The following is an 18,463-nucleotide window of genomic DNA, read 5'->3' on the forward strand; positions in this document are numbered from 1 at the left end:
ATTTATTGGTTTTTAAAAGACCTTTTAAGAAAGATTTCTTCATTCTAGTTTTGATAGGGAAGATGTTTTACTCTTTTTGTCATTAACTTGATGTTTAGGGCCTTAAAAATGTGAATTGTCTCAAAATGTTTGTATTTGTCTTTACAAAACAATTTTACTCATACAATTATAATTTCAAGTCATACAATAACGGATTTTCTATCTTGTAATTAGTTTTTGCATGATTTGAGGGTTTTTTAGGTTTACTTTTGAATTTAAAAGTTTTAGGGTATAAATCAAGGTTGTGTGCATCCAATTTATCCCTGAGTGAAGTGTGCCAGGACACCTAAGGAGGATCCTGGAGGGTTCTGACCAGGCGATGCATGGGCTCGCGGTGCTTAGGACACCCATGCATATGTCGTGGAAGATATATATGTATGATGACGAAAAAATAAATAAATAAATTATTATAATCTGTTTTACTGGATCTCATTGCTGACCAGCTAGTCTCGAGACGGAGAGTCCAGAGTGATACCTGTTTTTGAGAAACAAGGAGCTGAATGGAAATTTTGAGTTATGATATCTGTAATCAATAACTGTTTGTTCAATGGATCATTTTATAAGTTCAAGTTTTAAAGAAGAGTGTGTGCGTATCTGTTTTCTAAAGCTAAAGTTAAGAAAGGCATTCAATTATGGGTGGGTGAGTAATTGTTTGGTTCTATCGATTCCAGTGGTAGGGTGGTGGCTAACCCATGGGCCGGATAGGCTGGAATCAGTAGAGTTTTAATAATGAAATTGAACAATAGGAATATGCTTAGAACTCGAATAGTTAAATAATAACCTGAAGACTTCTCAAATGAATAGATCAATGGCTGTGCCTGATTCAATTAGGAAAAAAGCATTGATTTCTTCAAGTTAAGTCTGTAATAGTTTTCCTTCTATCTGGTTTAATCAGATGAAGGTTAGTTTAGTCTCTTGACCCCGTTAGAAAATTCATCTCAAGAAATTCAAAAAAGTGGAATCGTCCCCGTTTTTCGGGCAAGGAAAATTTTCCTGATTTCGGTTTCGGAATGATCACCAAATTAGTCTTGTGCCCGGACATTCAAGGGCGAGGTCCCGAGTGGGAAACCCTACCCCGCGCAAGAGGAAGCTACTTCCGCTGCTACCAACCGAGAATCTGGTGCGCAGAGGGGGCAGTGGGATCCCACAGTTGAAAAAGAGGGAATGTGTGTCTTCTTGCTATACCATCCATAGCTAAAAAATGGTTGATATTGGCCTTATGCCATGACTTCATGAAAATGCTTTTTTAGTGTATGGTTATTTGGTCAATACATAGCTTTGTAAACATTACAAGTGGCCCAAATCCACCTATGATGGGTCTTGGCCTTCTCTTAGACATGGGTGGATTGCCCCCCCCCCCTCTCTCTCTCTCTCTCTCTCTCTCTCATGGGTCTTGACCTACTCTTAAATGCAGGTCAATTGCCCTTCTCTCTCTCTCTCTCTCTCTCTCTCTCTCTCTCTCTCTCTCTCTCTTTTATTTCTCCCTTTTAAAACAAAACTATTAAAAAAAAGAACTAATTATACTCTCTCACTCTTTTTTATTTTTCCCATTTAAAAAAAAATAAAAACATTTTTTTAAAACTAATTCTACTCTCTCTCTCTCTCTCTCTCTCTCTCTCTCTCTCTCTCTCTCTCTCTCTCTCTCTCATTTCCCCCCTAAAAAGGCTCATTCTTATTTTTTCAATTTGAAACAAAACCAAAAACCTATTCTTCTCTCTCTATCTCTCTCACTCTCTCGATATAAATAAATATGCTAATTTATACACACACACACACACACACACACACACACACACACACACACACACACACACACACACACCAATCGTTATATATGTTCTCTCTCTCTCTCTCTCTCTCTCTCTCTCACTCTCACTCACTCTTTTTTATTTTCCCTTTTAAAACAAAACTATTTAAAAAAAACTAATTCTACTCTCTCACTCTTTTTTATTTTTCCCATTTAAAACAAAACAAAAACATTTGTTTAAAACTAATTCTACTCTCTCTCTCTCTCTCTCTCTCTCTCTCTCTCTCTCTCGTTTTTCCTTGTAAAAAAGGCTCATTTCTTATTTTTTCTATTTAAACAAAATTATATATATATATATATATATATATATATATATATATATATATATATATATATATAGTGTATCTCTCTCTCTCTCTCTCTCTCTAAATAAATAAATATGCTAATTTATACACACACCAACCATTATATATGTTCTCTCTCTCTCTCTCTCTCTCTCTCTCTCTCTCTTCTCCTCTCATTTTTCCTTGTAAAAAAGGCTCATTTTTTATTTTTCATATTTAAACAAAAAATATATATATGTACTCTCTCTCTCTCTCTCTCTCTCTCTTATATTTCCTTGTAAAAAAGGCTCATTTTTATTTTTCTTATTTAAAACAAAACAAAAAACATTTTTTAAAGCTAATTCTACTCTCTCTCTCTCTCTCTCTCTACACACACACACACACACACGTATATATGTATGTATGTAGTTGCAAAAACATTTGCTCAATGCTTTTCCAACTATACACACATACATACATACGTATGTATGTAGTTAGAAAAGCATTTGCTCAATGCTCCATTCTTGTGTTGTTATTTGTGAGTAACATATGTGCTCTATTTTGTAAGGCCACTATATTAGGAGTAGCCATTGTGGTGAACACCCGGTCCGATCACATTTTCCAATTTTGACATTGGATGTGTGGCCAGATAATTAGGAGACAACTTATGTAGACTTGACACTCTGCCAAGTAGACGAACTTATATAGACTTGGCACTTTACCAAGTAGGATGCATGCTTGTGCAGGCTATGTGACTTTATTAGTGAGTGATGGATAGCAAATTGAGGACACTATGTTCTCGGGTTATGGGGTAGGTTTGAGGGTCCAAACGGTCTTAGATGCCGTAGGAGCTACACAGACTCCCTATGGAATATTGTTGTAGTCTAATATGGTCTCAATTGGATGATATATTCCATTGGTCATTTTGGGCCAGTTGGGGGTTGGTCGCGGCGTGGCTGCGACCTATGTCCATACTGAGCATGGATACTATACATAGACTAGTTTGCTAGCCTTATTTTATCATCTAGTTCACTGTGTTTAAACACTCTTGTAAGCAATAACATTATCCGCCCAGAGTCTATCTAGATCACTATCAAAGATCCTTACGAAGTACATAAGTGGGTGGACATCCATCATGTGGTCCAAGCTGCCACATAAGATATTATAGAGGATTAGAGACAATTGTTGGAATTAGGGTTGCAGGAAAGCACACAAAGCTTGGAGAAGAAGAAGTAAGAATGCACACAACACAACGTGTATTAGATTGTGTCAATGTGCAAAGATAAGTTAGCCCTAGAATGATGGGCGTATATACAAGCAGGGGGAAAAAACCTCCTAAGGAGGGAAAAAGTGCCTCGACGGTCCTAAGTGTGTTCACACACATCACTGCCTATATATATGGCGACAAATCCCCCCTGGGAGAAGTGATGGTGTGAACGAGAGCTGGCACTCAGACAGGTACAATGAATGTGAGTAAATTGCCTATAACTTTTACATTATTACTCATACGATGTTCCCACTTTGCATATCACAAATACAAATAACATAATAGAGCTTAACTTGATTTATCGAGTAATTTTTGATGTGTTCTACTATTTTCTATATTATTTAAAAGGTATTAGAATTGTTTAAAAATATACTATTTCATCCTCCCACCACATCTACCATTTAAAATGCTCAAATTGTATGGATCTAGTGATGACTAGATTGGGAAAGATTAGTATAATGTGGGTATAAGGTAAAATTACAAATCTAACTGTTGGATTTTTGTAGATTTACTTTGGAAAATTTGTTATGACTGTAAGAGGCCCATTAAATCAATTGTAATTTAATTCTAAAAAATTAAATATTGAATCTTTCAATCTAAAAACTCTAGGGATCAATACTCTTGTTGCCATCATGAATTTATTTAAAAAAAAATGGCTTAATTTGAGTATGGAAAGGTCCATTTTCAATCCTCCCAAGTGAAAATTCCCATATTGTGTCCACTCTCCCCTTTTCAAGTCTAAAACCAATCCTAGTTAGATTTGGAAATCTAGGCTTGGTAAACTTCAAAGCTTAGGTATCATTCCATGTGTGAGGCTTGGGTAGGCACAAATCTTATATATGCATGCCACTTTATGTCCACATGAGCTTCGAGAGGATCCACATAAGCAGCTTGCCACCTCACCTTGCCACCTCCACCCTCCATGTCAACATGGTCAACCTAGTTGACTCCCCACCTCATCATCCTAGTCATCATTAATGCCACCTCATCATCCTAGTCATCATTAATGCCACATCTTCTTGCCACCTTTGCATGCCACCTCGCACTTGGTGACATGGCATGCCACATCATGGAATTGCCACATCAACCATAATAGTGCCACATGTCAAGAGAATGCCACGTGTCGTGCACGCATGTGACACGTGGCACCTCCTTCCCACCTCTCCTTTTTTTTCAAAAACATATTTTTGAAAAAGTTAATTTAGTAATTTAGAGAAATAGAATATAGAATTTTAAATAATAAAATATATATAACTTATTAAATAAAAGAATTTAAAATCACTAATTTTAAAGGATTATATTTTAAAATTAGATCAATAATATTATTATTAAAGTTCATATTATTAAATTTAAAAAAAAATTTAAATTTAATATTTCTTGAAAATATTTTATGTAGAATAAACCTTTGAATAAAATTTAAAAAAAAATAAAAAAAATACTTTATTAAAAAAACAGTTATATAATTATAAAATAAAAGATAAATTTAAAGATATATTTATATATCTAGTAATGATAAATATTTAGACTTGTTAATAAATATTATTAATAATATTAATTTTTAAGTGGATAATAGTTTATCTTTAATTATCTTTATGTTTATCTTAATTATCCAATTAATCTTAGATAGGAAATCCAATGAGATTTGAAGTGGATAACCTATTTTTCCTATATAATCACGCATCTCTAGTACTATCCCACACTTATCTCTAGTACTATCCCATCATTGGGCCTTTATAATTTTTTCTCTCTTAGCTTCCTTGAGAATGGGTTCTCAAAGTCGTAGGAGTCGGAAACGTGATAGGACTAGACTTCTCCCCGTCCACCAAGTTCAAGAGGAGGAGAGGAGAAGGGTAGCTCATGAGACAAAGAGAGAGGAGAAGGGTAGCTCATGAGAGAAAGAGAGAGTGGAGAGCACGTCAACGAGCAACACCTTCCGTTGGCGATGATCCAAGCCTTGCTCCTCCTCTTCCACTTCCTCTCCCTCCGCCCTCTTCCCCCCCACTACCCCTTAGTTTAGATAATCCACATGAACCCGCCCTTCCTGAGTCCCCTTCTCTTCTACAAGAACCCACCCCCCCTCCTTTGGGCGCCCATCGTGTGGATAGGAAAGAACTATCAAAGTCAGGGGCACATCGTCGTGCCCATGCAATCTTCAATTCCTATTTCAAAGACCTCACTCCTTCATCACAGGCATGTGTGCTTGATGCTTTGATTGATCAATCCAACATGGCCAACTGCAGGGCGCTTTCCGACATTGGAGGTCGAAGAGAGAGGAGAACTAGCATGGCGGTGCTACAAAGTGTTCGTCATTCCTATTTAACAAGAAGAGGAACTCTGCGGACGCTTTGGCTGCTCGACGGGCTATTGTGGCAGCCATAAGTAGCTTCCAAATGAAAGGTAAGGTTAGTGCCACATCTCGCATCCTTTCCATAGCACCACACGCACTTAGAGTTGGGTCTATTAGACGACAAAGTTTAGATGCCAATGAGGTTGGTGCTTTGTGGGCGAGTAGGTCGTGTAGCTAGGCATGATCGCCTACTAGATGAAACCACTAGAACCTTGATAGAAAGTTTTTTGGAGGAGAATTGTCGTGCCTCGCCAGTTTTCAAGAAAGCTTTGCGTAAGAGAGTGACAAGAGGAGTGTTCATTGAGCACAGTGCTTGCTTTCTTGAAATGACCCAAACTGAGTTGTATTCTCAGTTTGTGGCTTCGTATCCAGAGCTTAAAATTGGGCAAAGGTCATTTGAGGGGTGTAAGCCTTGGTTTGTGAGGTACTCACATTAGTGTGACAAATGTTGTTGTCGCTACCATATTGAGTTCAAACTTTTTTATGATGTGTTCCGTTCTCTTAGTGGGCATAGAGAGTTGCCTCGTAGTCCTCGTGATTTCATCCACTCTCTTTTGTGTGCACGCACGGAGGATGCCCAGTTCCATAGGATGCCTTGTGTGGAGAGCAATTGCACATCATGTGGTTCACTTGCACATCTACAGATGGTAGATGCAAGTGACCAAGAGATAGTGGCATGGCAACGTTATGAGTATGTGACACACCAGCTCCAGAGTGGTTGGACAGTCAAGGAAGTTGCAGCTCGTGGACAAACATACACCACGTTGTCACTTCACAACCACATTTAGGGAGCAGATCTACCCCTATATACGGCACAGTCATTGTGCCAAGTGGCAGGATCGTCAGTCCCGAGCATGCCTGGCAGAGTTTCCTATTGGTGTGGTCGTCTCTGTGATTGATTTTGCAGAGAACTACACCTTCACACCTTTTCAGGAGATACAATCTGAGTATTACTTCTCAGAGCAGGTAATGGTTATATTTCATAATATTTGTTTCGTGTTTGAGCTACATTACTTATTTGATTTTTTGTGTCCTAAACGTCTGTATTGCTTGCCTCACCAGGTTGCTATTATGGTCCACATTAGCTATCGACATGCAGAGGCTCATGTAGATGGGATAGCGAGTACCCCCGAGACCCATGTCATTATTCGAGAGTATCATTTCTATATCAGTGATGATCGTTCACATGATGCACATTTTGTGCAACATTGTTTTCGTCTCCATGACGATTTTTTAGGAGATTGTGGGATCATACGTGGCCAGTGATGGGTTTGGTCGGATGGTTGTGGCGCACAGTTCAAGTCATCACGACAATTCTATTGGCTCTACAGGTAGTACTTATGGTTCTCTTATATTTTCAATTAAACTAAATTCACTAGAACATCTTAAAGAAAACAATAACTAAGACTATCTTTTATGGATTTATAGGTGGCATGTGCAGTCTAGTATCCCAGTGATTTGGTCATTATTTGAGACTAGTCACGGGAAGGGAGAGCATGATGGTGCGGGCGCGTGTGTGAAACGTGCCTTGAGGCGTCATCAGCTCTGCGATGCTCAGTGGTTCAGAGATGCGGGCCACATAGTCGAGTGGTGCTCCCAACATTTGTGTGGGAGTGCAGCATCATCGTATCCCAAATGTGATGCTCGGATTGTCAGGAGATTTTTTTGGCATGTGGATGGTGGCATGATTGACCGTAGAGCCTCCCATGATTGTGACACAATACCTGGCACCTTGGGCTTACATTCCATCAGGAGCACATGCATGACAGCTCCCACGATTTACACACGACGGTTTGCATGCTTCTGTGGAGCATGTATGAATGGCGATTGGTCACATTGTGCCTCAAGAGGATGGGCAGATGCATGGATACAGACATTCCTCTCCCCTGAGCATCCTTCACATCCATTGTTGTCTGATGAGCACACATGTCCTCCGTTCATGGTCAGTTATGATGACTTGACAGATTTGCTACAGGAGGGTGATGTATTTGCTGTTATTGCCAGTGAGGGAAATAGCGAGGGAGTAGACTACTATCTGATGTGTTGCACTAGGCCAAAGAGCATCCTTGACCAGGATATGATCATGGGTTTTCTTATGACGCCCATAGCATGATTGTGGTGGCAGGCCGGTTCTACCAGCAGATTCGACTTCATCGGGGGAGTCTTGAAGAGTTCTAGCAGTGGAAGTGGGAGTTAGAAGCATTTCAGTTCTCTCATCTAGTGGTTGTTGCTACCAGGCTCACTAAAGAGCCGAAAACACAGTTCTCACCCCGTTTTCGGCTTCGAGTGGATGACCATGAGAGCATTCTAGAGCAGTTGAGAGCTAGAGTAGTTGAGAGCTAGAGAGGGTGAGAGCATTCTAGAGCAGTTGAGAGCTAGAGAGGGTGTTGCTAACTAGATCTCTATCTTGATAGTGACTAAACTCAGACTAGCTGGGTTAGCTCACTTACATTGTACTTAGATTTTTTGGGAGTGACTAATCTCAGAATAGCTGGGGTAGCTCATTTTCAAAATACCTTGATCTTTTGAGTTAGTGGCTAAAGCCAGAGTGGCTGTGTTAGCTCATATTCTGATGTACTTAGTTGATGTTTATATCATTTATGAGTTTTCTCATTATTGAGGATCATTGCATTTTAGTTGATGTTCATTGTTTTCTGATTTTTTAACACTTTGGCTATCATATCGTTTGTTGAAAATCACCATCACCATGTCCCCCCACATGTTTGCAAAGTTTGGTCCCCATCGGAGCATGTTTGGGTACGATGGTATGGGGAAGGCCCGGATTTTACATGGTCTCTTAAGCACCAAGAGACTTGAAAAATCCGCACTAGGCGCTAATTACCAATCCAAACATACTCCGATTGTGACCAAACTTTGCAAGCATGTGGGGCTGGGTCCCCCCCACATGTTTGCAAAGTTTTGTCCCCATCGAAGCATGTTTGGGTACAATGGTATGGGGAAGGCCCGGATTTTCCATGGCCTCCTAAGCACCAAGAGACTTGAAAAATCCACACTGGGCGGTAATTACCAATCCAAAAATGCTCCGATTGTGACCAAACTTTGCATGCATGTGGGGGTGAGCTCCCCCCACATGCTTGCAAAGTTTGGTTCCCATCGGGGCATGTTTGGGTACAATGGTATGGGGAAGGCCCGGATTTTCCATGGCATCCTAAGCACCAAGAGACTTGAAAAATCCGCACTGGGCGCTAATTACCAATCCAAACATGCTCCGTTTGTGACCAAACTTTGCAAGCATGTGGGGGTGTGTGCCCCCCACATGTTTGCAAAGTTTGGTCCCCATCGGAGCATGTTTGGGTATGATGGTATGGGGAAGGCCCGGATTTTCCATGGCCTCTTAAGCACCAAGAGACTTGAAAAATCCGCACTGGGCGCTAATCACCAATCCAAACATGCTCTGATTGTGACCAAACTTTGCAAGCATGTGGGGGTGGGTCCCCCCCACATGTTTGCAAAGTTTGGTCCCCATCGGAGCATGTTTGGGTACGATGGTATGGGAAAGGCCCGGATTTTCCATGGTCTCCTAAACACCAAGAGACTTGAAAAATCCGCACTGGGCGCTAATTACCAATCCAAACATGCTCCGATTGTGACCAAACTTTGCAAGCATGTGGGGGTGGGTCTCCCCCACGTGTTTGCAAAGTTTGGTCCCCATCGGAGCATGTTTGGGTATGATGGTATGGGGAAGGCCCGGATTTTCCATGGCCTCCTAAGCACCAAGAGACTTGAAAAATCCGCACTGGGCGCTAATTACCAATCCAAACATGCTCTGATTGTGACCAAACTTTGCAAAGCATGTGAGGGTGGGTCTCCCCCACATGTTTGCAAAGTTTGGTCCCATCGGAGCATGTTTGGGTACGATGGCATGGGGAACGCCCGGATTTTCCATGGCCTCTTAAGCACCAAGAGACTTAAAAAACTGCACTAGGTGCTAATTACCAATCCAAACATGCTCTGATTGTGACCACAAACTTTGCAAGCATATGGGGGTGGTCCCCCCCACATGTTTGCAAAGTTTGGTCCTCCCCATCGGAGCATGTTTGGGTACCATGGTATGGGGAAGGCCCGGATTTTTCATGGCCTCCTAAGCACCAAGAGACTTGAAAAATCCGCACGGGGCACTAATTACCAATCCAAACATGCTCCGATTGTGACCAAACTTTGCAAGCATGTGGAGGTGGGTCCCCCCCACATGTTTTCAAAGTTTGGTCCCCATCGGAGCATGTTTGGGTATGATGGTATGGGGAAGGCCTGGATTTTTCATGAAGCACCAAGAGACTTGAAAAATCCGCACTGGGCGCTAATTACCAATCCAAACATACTCTGATTGTGACCAAACTTTGCAAGCATGTGGGGGTGGGTCCCCCCCACATGTTTGCAAAGTTTGGTCCCCATCGGAGCATGTTTGGGTACAATGGCATGGGGAACGCCCGGATTTTCCATGGCCTCTTAAGCACCAACAGAGACTTGAAAAATCCACACTGAGCGCTAATTACCAATCCAAACATACTCCGATTATGACCAAACTTTGCAAGCATGTGGGGGTGGATCCCCCCACATGTTTGCAAAGTTTGGTCCCCATCGGAGCATGTTTGGTTATGATGGTATGGGGAAGGCCCGGATTATCCATGGCCTCTTAAGCACCAAGAGACTTGAAAAATCCGCACTGGGCGCTAATTACCAATCCAAACATGCTCCGATTGTGACCAAACTTTGCAAGCATGTGGGGGTGGGTCCCCCCCACATGTTTGCAAAGTTTGGTCCCCATCGGAGCATGTTTGGGTATGATGGTATGGGGACGGCCCGGATTTTCCATGGCCTCCAAGAGACTTGAAAAATCCGCACTGGGCACTAATTACCAATCCAAACATACTCCGATGGTATGGGGAAGGCCCGGATTTTCCATGGCCTCCAAGAGACTTGAAAAATCCGCACTGGGCGCTAATTACCAATCCAAACATACTCCGATTGTGACCAAACTTTGCAAGCATGTGGGGGTGGGTCCCCCCCACATGTTTGCAAAGTTTGGTCCCGATCGGAGCATGTTTGGTTATGATGGTATGGGGAAGGCCCGGATTTTCCATGGCCTCTTAAGCACCAAGAGACTTGAAAAATCCGCACTGTGCGCTAATTACCAATCCAAACATGCTTCGATTATGACTAAACTTTGCATGCATGAGGGGGTGGGCTCCCCCCATGCTTGCAAAGTTTGGTTCCCATATCGGGGCATGTTTGGGTACGATGGCATGGAGATTTTCAATAAACAATATGATAGCCAAAGTATTAAAAAATTTAAAAAAATCAAGAACATCAACTAAAATGTAATGATACTCAATAATGAAAAAACTCATAATGATATAAACATCAAATAAGTACATCAGAATGAAAATGAGCTACCCCAGCTAGTCTGAGGTTAGTCACTGCCCATAAATCTAAGTACAATGTAAGTGAGCTAACCCAGCTAGTCTGAGTTTAGTCACTATCAACGACAACCCAATCAAAATCGTCATCTCTAACTGCCAGTCGACGTGCGCGTCAAGACTGTGCACGTCAAGGAGGCTGTGCTGGCTGCGAGGGTCGTCGAATGTCTGCAGGGAGGTCTGCCTCAAAAGGCAGGATCGTGAGCTGGTGCTGGTGTACTCGGGAGCTCACGAGTCCCAAAAGCTGCTATAGCCCTCTCCCTCTCTCTACGTCGTGCTAATGCAAGACGTCTCTGTCTGTAAACCCAAAATCTATAATCAGCAATGGTACGTGTCTGCCACTCTACTCGTGTAAGCTCCTCTGCTGTAAGGACACACTGCTCTCATGAGAAGCAGCACGACTGCTAGCACCATCACCCGAGGTGCCACTAGGACCAGCACCACCCACACGCTTGTATGCTGTGATCTGGCTCTCGTGAAGGACTCTCTGGTATGCATCAAACTCATGTGAGCTCCACTCAATCTCTGGAGGCACCTCAGGCTCCTGATCTCTATCATCGAAGGCGTCGAGTCCCAAGTCAGTAGTATAGCTGATGTAAAATCAATAGGCCTGCCAGTCCTAGCATCTACTCGAACGAGGCCTGGGTGAAGATCATCAATGCCCAAAACTCTATATGTCGCTAGGTCAATGCGTGCACGGCAAGAGGGTCATGCTGAGAAGTGTACTAGCTCCTGGGTGATGGAAGACAAATGGAAAAAATGTCCACATCCCAGGGCATATCCACCAGTAGTGTCAATGTCCTCGATATATAGAGTGCAGTAGGCATCACGTAGGAAGGGTGGTGCATCCTGAGGGAGAGGTCGTCGAAAAACCTCTGTAATAACAGGCCGTGGATATAAAGGCAAGTAAGGCACTGTCACGTTTGAGGATCTGCAGAACTCTCGAACATGTAGCATCAACTGCTCTGCCCTATGCTGGGCAATCCGCTCCATAATCTGGTGATGCTGCGCCTTAGCTCTAGAGCTCTCTACCTCGGTCCGAGCCTACGCAAAAAAGTAAAGCATAAAAATAATTGATTAGTCTCTCTCATTAGGTATTACTTAAAGAAATTTATAACTTAGGACCTTAATTATAACTCTTTTACGTGCAAGAGAAACCTACCTGCTGGATGTCAGACTCTCTCAGATGCCGTGCCTCTGTAGTAGCTGCCTTTGTCGTATGTAATGCAGCTCTAAGGTGGTCAATCTCCGCTCTCGCCTCTACCAACTCCTGAGTGAGTCTCTCAGTGGTAGGTGTGGGACCCTACGTGACACAATCAACCATGCCGCTCATGTAAAAATATAGAAAAGTACATATAAACATGTAAATAAATGACTAAAAAAACTTAAGAAGTAATAAATATGTAAATACCTCGACATCTGTCGTCGGTATCAATCGTGAGAACAGGCGCACCACGTGCTGGGATGCTCTCCGTGGTACTTCGTACGTCGATGCCAACCTGGGTACCAAGAGCCTCGACTGTCGACATAGGCACAAATGAAGGATCTGTAGGAGCTACACGAAGGGCTGGTGGAGGCCGCCTACCCTGGTCCTGGAGACGGCCTCGGCCAGCACCACCACCCGGCCAATGGCTAGTGTAATCCACCTCCTCCCCTAAGACAAACTCCGCATATAATTGCTTTGCAAAGTATATGGGAATTTGGCGGTTGTTTGGCATCCTCCCATATGCGACAACATATCAACTATAGATATGTGCCGCCATACGAGGATGCGAACACCGCGAAATAGTAAGGGGCTTGCCCGCCCCAGGCCTCATCCCACGACTATCGAGGAAAAGATCTAAGTAGGCTCCATCCCTAATTGGACCAAGATCAGAAACCTGACGATATGTCAGGCCTTGTGACACAGGAGCAGTGCGATGGTGGGCTATCCACTCATCTACATAAACAATATCGTGAAGGCTACGAAGGGACGGAAGCATCGCCTCCAAGTCTGCCAATGTAGACGGTGTGTCTCTAGCACTCCTACGGATAGCTGCTAACTCGCGGTCTATCTCCGCGACGAGGTCCACAATAGATGAGCGGCCCTCCTCGTGTGACTCCATGCTAAAACCTAAGCCTAACACAAAGGTCCAATGTGAAGGGTCCAATGCTTAGTGCTAAGTAGCACTAATGAAGCTATAAAACAATGCTAATGGGCCCACTAATGCTAATCCAAATCAAGAGAGCAAGGAGAGTGAAAACGACTTTTGACAGAGGCAAAAAAAAAGTTTTTCGATTTTATAACCTCGATCGAGGTTCGGTGGCATCATGCACTTTAGGGTTTGCAAGATGTACGCTCTAGATTTTAGGGTTAGTGAAACATACGGCCACGATACACACTTAATTTTAGGGTTGTTGGTGAAGGATCGACGGGGGCTGAGATTTGATATTAGTATCTCGTTCGAGGTACATGGACGGCTTAGATTTTAAGTCATTACCACGACCAAGGTATGTCGATGGTCGAGATTCATTATATACCTCGATCGAGATATTTAAACGAAGAGGAAATTTAAACCTATCGACGATAAAGCCGTCCTTTAGGATAACGTTATGATGAATGAAGCCTTGTTTCAAGCAAGGGTGCACATGATAGTTGATATCATAGGCAAGAGGATCGATTTAAGGTTGGGTTTAAGGCTAGGCATTTGATTTTTGATTTAGTAGTTTATAATTGGTTGCCATTGTTGGGCTGGTTATTGGTGGCTAGTAGATAAACATTTTGATATAGTAATGCTCTTATTTTCCTTGATAAAATAGGTAGCAATTTAAATCTGATGTGGATGTAGTCTTTTTTTTTTGGCTTGGGTGGAAATTTGAAAAAAGTACACTACTCTCACATACTAAATACCATGGCTTGCATAGGGGGAGATTTGAACCCATCACCTAGGGACTCTCAAACACCTTCCTTATATGAGTGGGATGGGTGTAGATTGTTTTCAATATAACACACACATACATACATACATATATATATATAAAGGGCCTCGTAGGAGCAATTTAATCACTTGCATATTTTGGACTAGTGGTATGTTGTTTTCCACCGCTTATATTGTTTTTCGATTATTATTATTTTTCCAGCGTATTGGTTAGCGTGCCTATTTTCAAATTTCAATATTCCAAGTTTTAAATGTTCGATTCGCAGATAGTCTATGTGTGTTACCTAGATTGGGATTCCAACTGATCGACTTACGAATCTACTCTACGATTGGTATTTGGACTTTTGTTATCGTAGTTTTTGTTGAAAATATAATATTTTCCAAATGAAATGCTTGCTCGATATTGCTCCACCCCATGGTCCCCTTGTGTTGATATTTAGTAGTAGTAGTAGTAGCGTCTTCTTTTTCCCATGATTTCCGTCGCTCTCTCGTCGTCCCCACTTCGTTCAAGCTTCCAATCCGCCGCCCACACACTTTCACAAGTTACTGATTTTCATCACCTTTGGAACAAAAATGACCACCTTCCTATCATGGGTCTCTAATATATATATATTTTAAGACAATGATAGTATTTAAGCTTCCCAACAAGAGGATGGCATAGCATAAATAATGTAACTATAAGTGCATACGTTCTAATAACTTTTTCTAGCTTATGCCAGACATGAGCAATTTTCCTAGCTTACACTATTTTTTCTTTGCCTATATCTTTTCCCCATCTTTTTCCACTTTGAGTGCTCCTTGAGTGTAAGTGGATCTTGGGTTCGGCTTGTCTTTTCAAGTGCTTAGAAAAGTCCACTTAAACATGTAAGGTTATGTGCTTGGTTGGTTGTTTTCTTCTTCGGTTTTTTCTTTTTGGGTATTGGTTCTCAACCCCAAAAAGTGTGGATCCCCATCTAGAGTCTTTTTGATTAAACTCTTGAATATTGTGAGTGGAAAGAAGGAAAAGTATCACCTCAAAATTCTGTCTAGTTTCTTGAATAATCCTTTACCCCTAGATATGGCTTTTCTCGGGGAACTTTGAACAATTTGAGTGGAAGAAACAATAACTACCACCATACCATGTAAGTCTCTAGTTCCTTGAATAATCCTTTGACCTAGGTAAGGGGTAGCAAGTGAACCATTCTTTTAGAAGTATGTTTCATAATACATATAGGGTTTGAGTGCATCTCCTAATATTGGTTGATGCCTTTAATATATTAAGTGCATGTTCTCTGTTTATGCTAATTTGTACCTGGTCCAAAGGAAAATACAATGTGCTAAGTTTTGAATGCATGCCCTGGGTTTGATGTAGGCAATTTTGAAATCCTTTTTTTTTTCTTTTTGGGCTTCAAGTTGCCTTTTTTTTATACCCAAGTCTTGTAGGTTGGCCTTCCCTTGAAAGTGAAAGTGTCTTTGAAGGGATGTAGAGTTTGGAAGGTGAGAAAAGCTTGGCTTACAAGACGTGTTGTTCTCTATGCCTATGTACGTACGTGGGGAGAAAATGTGGCTTTTTTTTTTTTCTATATTGGCCATGATGGTTCACATGACTTTTTTGGCCCCTTGGTTTGCTTGTAGAGAGATTCATGTACTTGAGGGCGAGGGCATGGATGTGAACGTTCGAGCCTGTCAAGTGAATTGGGAGAAGGGTGGCATATTCATCATGATCCCTAGAACAAGATGGTGTATTTTACAAGGAAACTTCACCCTTTTTCAAATGTACCGGACAATCCTGATTTGGGTACACTTCCTTTACAGAAGAATACTAGTCTCAATGGGCTGATATGACCAAGTGGCCAATCTTCTTCTTCCTGACCATGACACGCTGGGCGCGCTCTCTCTCTCTCTCTTTATAAGATGGGCTAGTAGAGCGTGATGCTTGATCCTATGGTTACGTCTACTGAAGAGAGAGTTCACTTTGCATTAATATTATTGCTGCTTGTATTATTTTCACAGCGTGCTAGCTAAGATAAATGGGTTACACTACTTTTGCTGTGGAAGTAGAAGCGCAGGTTGATCCAAAGCGCATGTGGTATGCGTGCATCAAAGACTCCCACCAGTGTAAGAGGAGTTGATTACATTAATGATAAGCCCCTTTAATGATCTTCACATCTATACGCAGTGTTGAATATGAGATTATCATGTTGATTAATGTGACTACGGCTTAGTGATCCAATCACGGAGAAATAATATGGATTCTGGACGTTACAGTTCCCTTTTTTTTGGGTTGGGGGGGTGTGTGTGTGTCTCTTTTTTTTGCAGGCTTGCCTAAAATTCTTCCTGATTACTTCACGAGCATTGCATATGTAAGAGGCTGCGGCTTTGGTAAGGGCAGTGTTCGGGAGGTCAAATATGGAAAAGGTGATTTTTAAAAAAAAAAAAACGTTGTGTATTCTGCTTTTTAGGCAAACGTCGTGTACGCACGTTTACAATTAAATGGATCATATGAGCTTGCTATACTTTTAAGATCTCTCTCTCTCTCTCTCTCTACACGTCTGTGTTTTGGGGGTGGGTGCTGCATGCTGCAGTGCTCAAATTTGAAGCCTTCACGGGTCTAATAGAGAAAGCTTCTCTGAAAAGAGAGAGAGAGAGAAGGAAAAAAAAAAAAGGGTGGGTTGCAGAAGAAGGCCACTATAAGCCAATATTTTAAAATTTTCTCTAGAATTTACACATAAACGTCTATATTTTGAAGCCCAACCTAGTTTATGGCCATCAAATTGAAGGTTAAGGTAGGCCTAGTGGGTAGGAAGGTTAAGGTAGGCCTTCAAATTTCAGCCCTAGTGGGTAGGAAGCCTCTCTTAAATGTATGTTATGTACACGCACATGTATATATGTGTGTATTTTGGGGTTGAGTAGGAAGGCTTTCTTAAATGTATGTCACGTAAATGACACATTTATTCGAACGTATATATGTGTGTGTTTTGGGGGCGCGTAGGAAGGCTCTCTTAAACGTATATGTGTTGTATTTGAACGTATATATGTGGTGTTTTGCCGATGGGTAGAAAAGCTCTCTGAAACGTATGTTTAAGTGCCTTCCTACCCACCCCCAAAACACACATACATATACGTTTGAATAAATGTATGCATGTACAAAACATTTATTTAAGAGATCCTTCTGTTTATGTTTAAGAGAGCCTTCCTACCTACCCCCAAAACACACACATATATACGTTTAAATAAATGTATGCATATATATAATATATGTTTTAAGAGAGAGCCTTCTTACCCACCCTCAAAACACACACATATATATGTAAACATATGTTACGTGCTTAAGAGAGTCTTCCTATCCACCCCCAAAATCCACATATATATGTATATGTGTGTGTGTGTGTGTGTGTGAGAGAGAGAGAGAGAGAGAGAGAGAGAGAGAGAAGTGATTGCAACATGAACGACTTATTACTTAACAAATATACCTTACGCAATGATTTTGTACGACCATAAAATAATATACTCAAATTGAGAGCTTAATTTTTAGACTTAATCATAGAGTTGAAATGGGTTTTTTTGTGCTCCAGCCTTCTTGTACAAGTCATCCATGGAGACCATTGTGGAGCTAGATGAGAAGAACTACTATGCAAAACTCAAAATTTCTAAAAGTGGGGTGCTAGACAAGCTCTTCCATCACCACGTTCATGCTCTTAATATTGTGCCAGGGCCACGCATAAACTCGTGCTATGTAAGGTGGTGCGTAGAGTATGATGCCATTACAAGTCACAAGTTTCATGAGACTTTCAAACATGTCCTGATCCCCATGATCAAGTTGATTGAGAAATACTTGACAAACCATGATGACTATATGACTACATAATGAAGGCCCTGATGAAGGCATGGTGACAAACCTTCATAAGTAATAGTTTGTACAGTGTGTTCTTCTAAGGTCTGATATCTCATGGCCTTTCATATGTATGCATATATATATATATATATATTGATTTCCTTTAAGATTAGAGTTTCTTTACTTAGATGAATAGGCCTTAAGGGTTTGGTCATATACATTTTGAGTTTCTTTCAGACTAGAGTAACTGTTGCTTTACTTAGATAAGTAGGCCTTAAGGATTTGGTCATATACATTTTGAGTTACTTTCAGACTAGAGTTTCTTTACTTAGATAAGTAGGCCTTAAGGGTTTGGTTATATGTAGTAGTTTTAGTGATATAGTGACAATGACATATACAAGTGTATTTCATGCCTTGACTCAAGTGGGTATGGAGGTGTTCTTCTCCTTTCACTTCCACAAAGAAGTATAGTAGCTCTCTTATAAGCCATGGCAATTAGAAAGGAAAGGACCACAAAAAGGATAATGTGCATCATGTCATGAATCTATTAATTAGTTCTTTAGAGTACTG

At 41.3% G+C, this 18,463-nt stretch overlaps 1 protein-coding gene across 1 annotated transcript; it reads left to right on the forward strand.

Moving 5' to 3' along the window:
• Positions 1 to 15,925: 15,925 nt before the first annotated feature.
• LOC147626795 (major pollen allergen Cor a 1 isoforms 5, 6, 11 and 16-like) lies at positions 15,926 to 18,049 on the forward strand. The gene is made up of 3 exons (XM_086816093.1): positions 15,926 to 16,176; positions 16,378 to 16,476; positions 17,634 to 18,049. Exons 1-3 carry the CDS (start codon positions 16,089 to 16,091, stop codon positions 17,924 to 17,926), a joined length of 480 nt encoding a protein of 159 aa, XP_086672219.1. The 5' UTR covers positions 15,926 to 16,088; the 3' UTR covers positions 17,927 to 18,049.
• Positions 18,050 to 18,463: the final 414 nt, after the last annotated feature.

Source organism: Cibotium barometz, chromosome 21 (genome assembly GCF_041138505.1).
Source record: "Cibotium barometz isolate CiBa-2024 chromosome 21, ASM4113850v1, whole genome shotgun sequence".
Classification (NCBI taxonomy): Eukaryota; Viridiplantae; Streptophyta; class Polypodiopsida; order Cyatheales; family Cibotiaceae; genus Cibotium; species Cibotium barometz.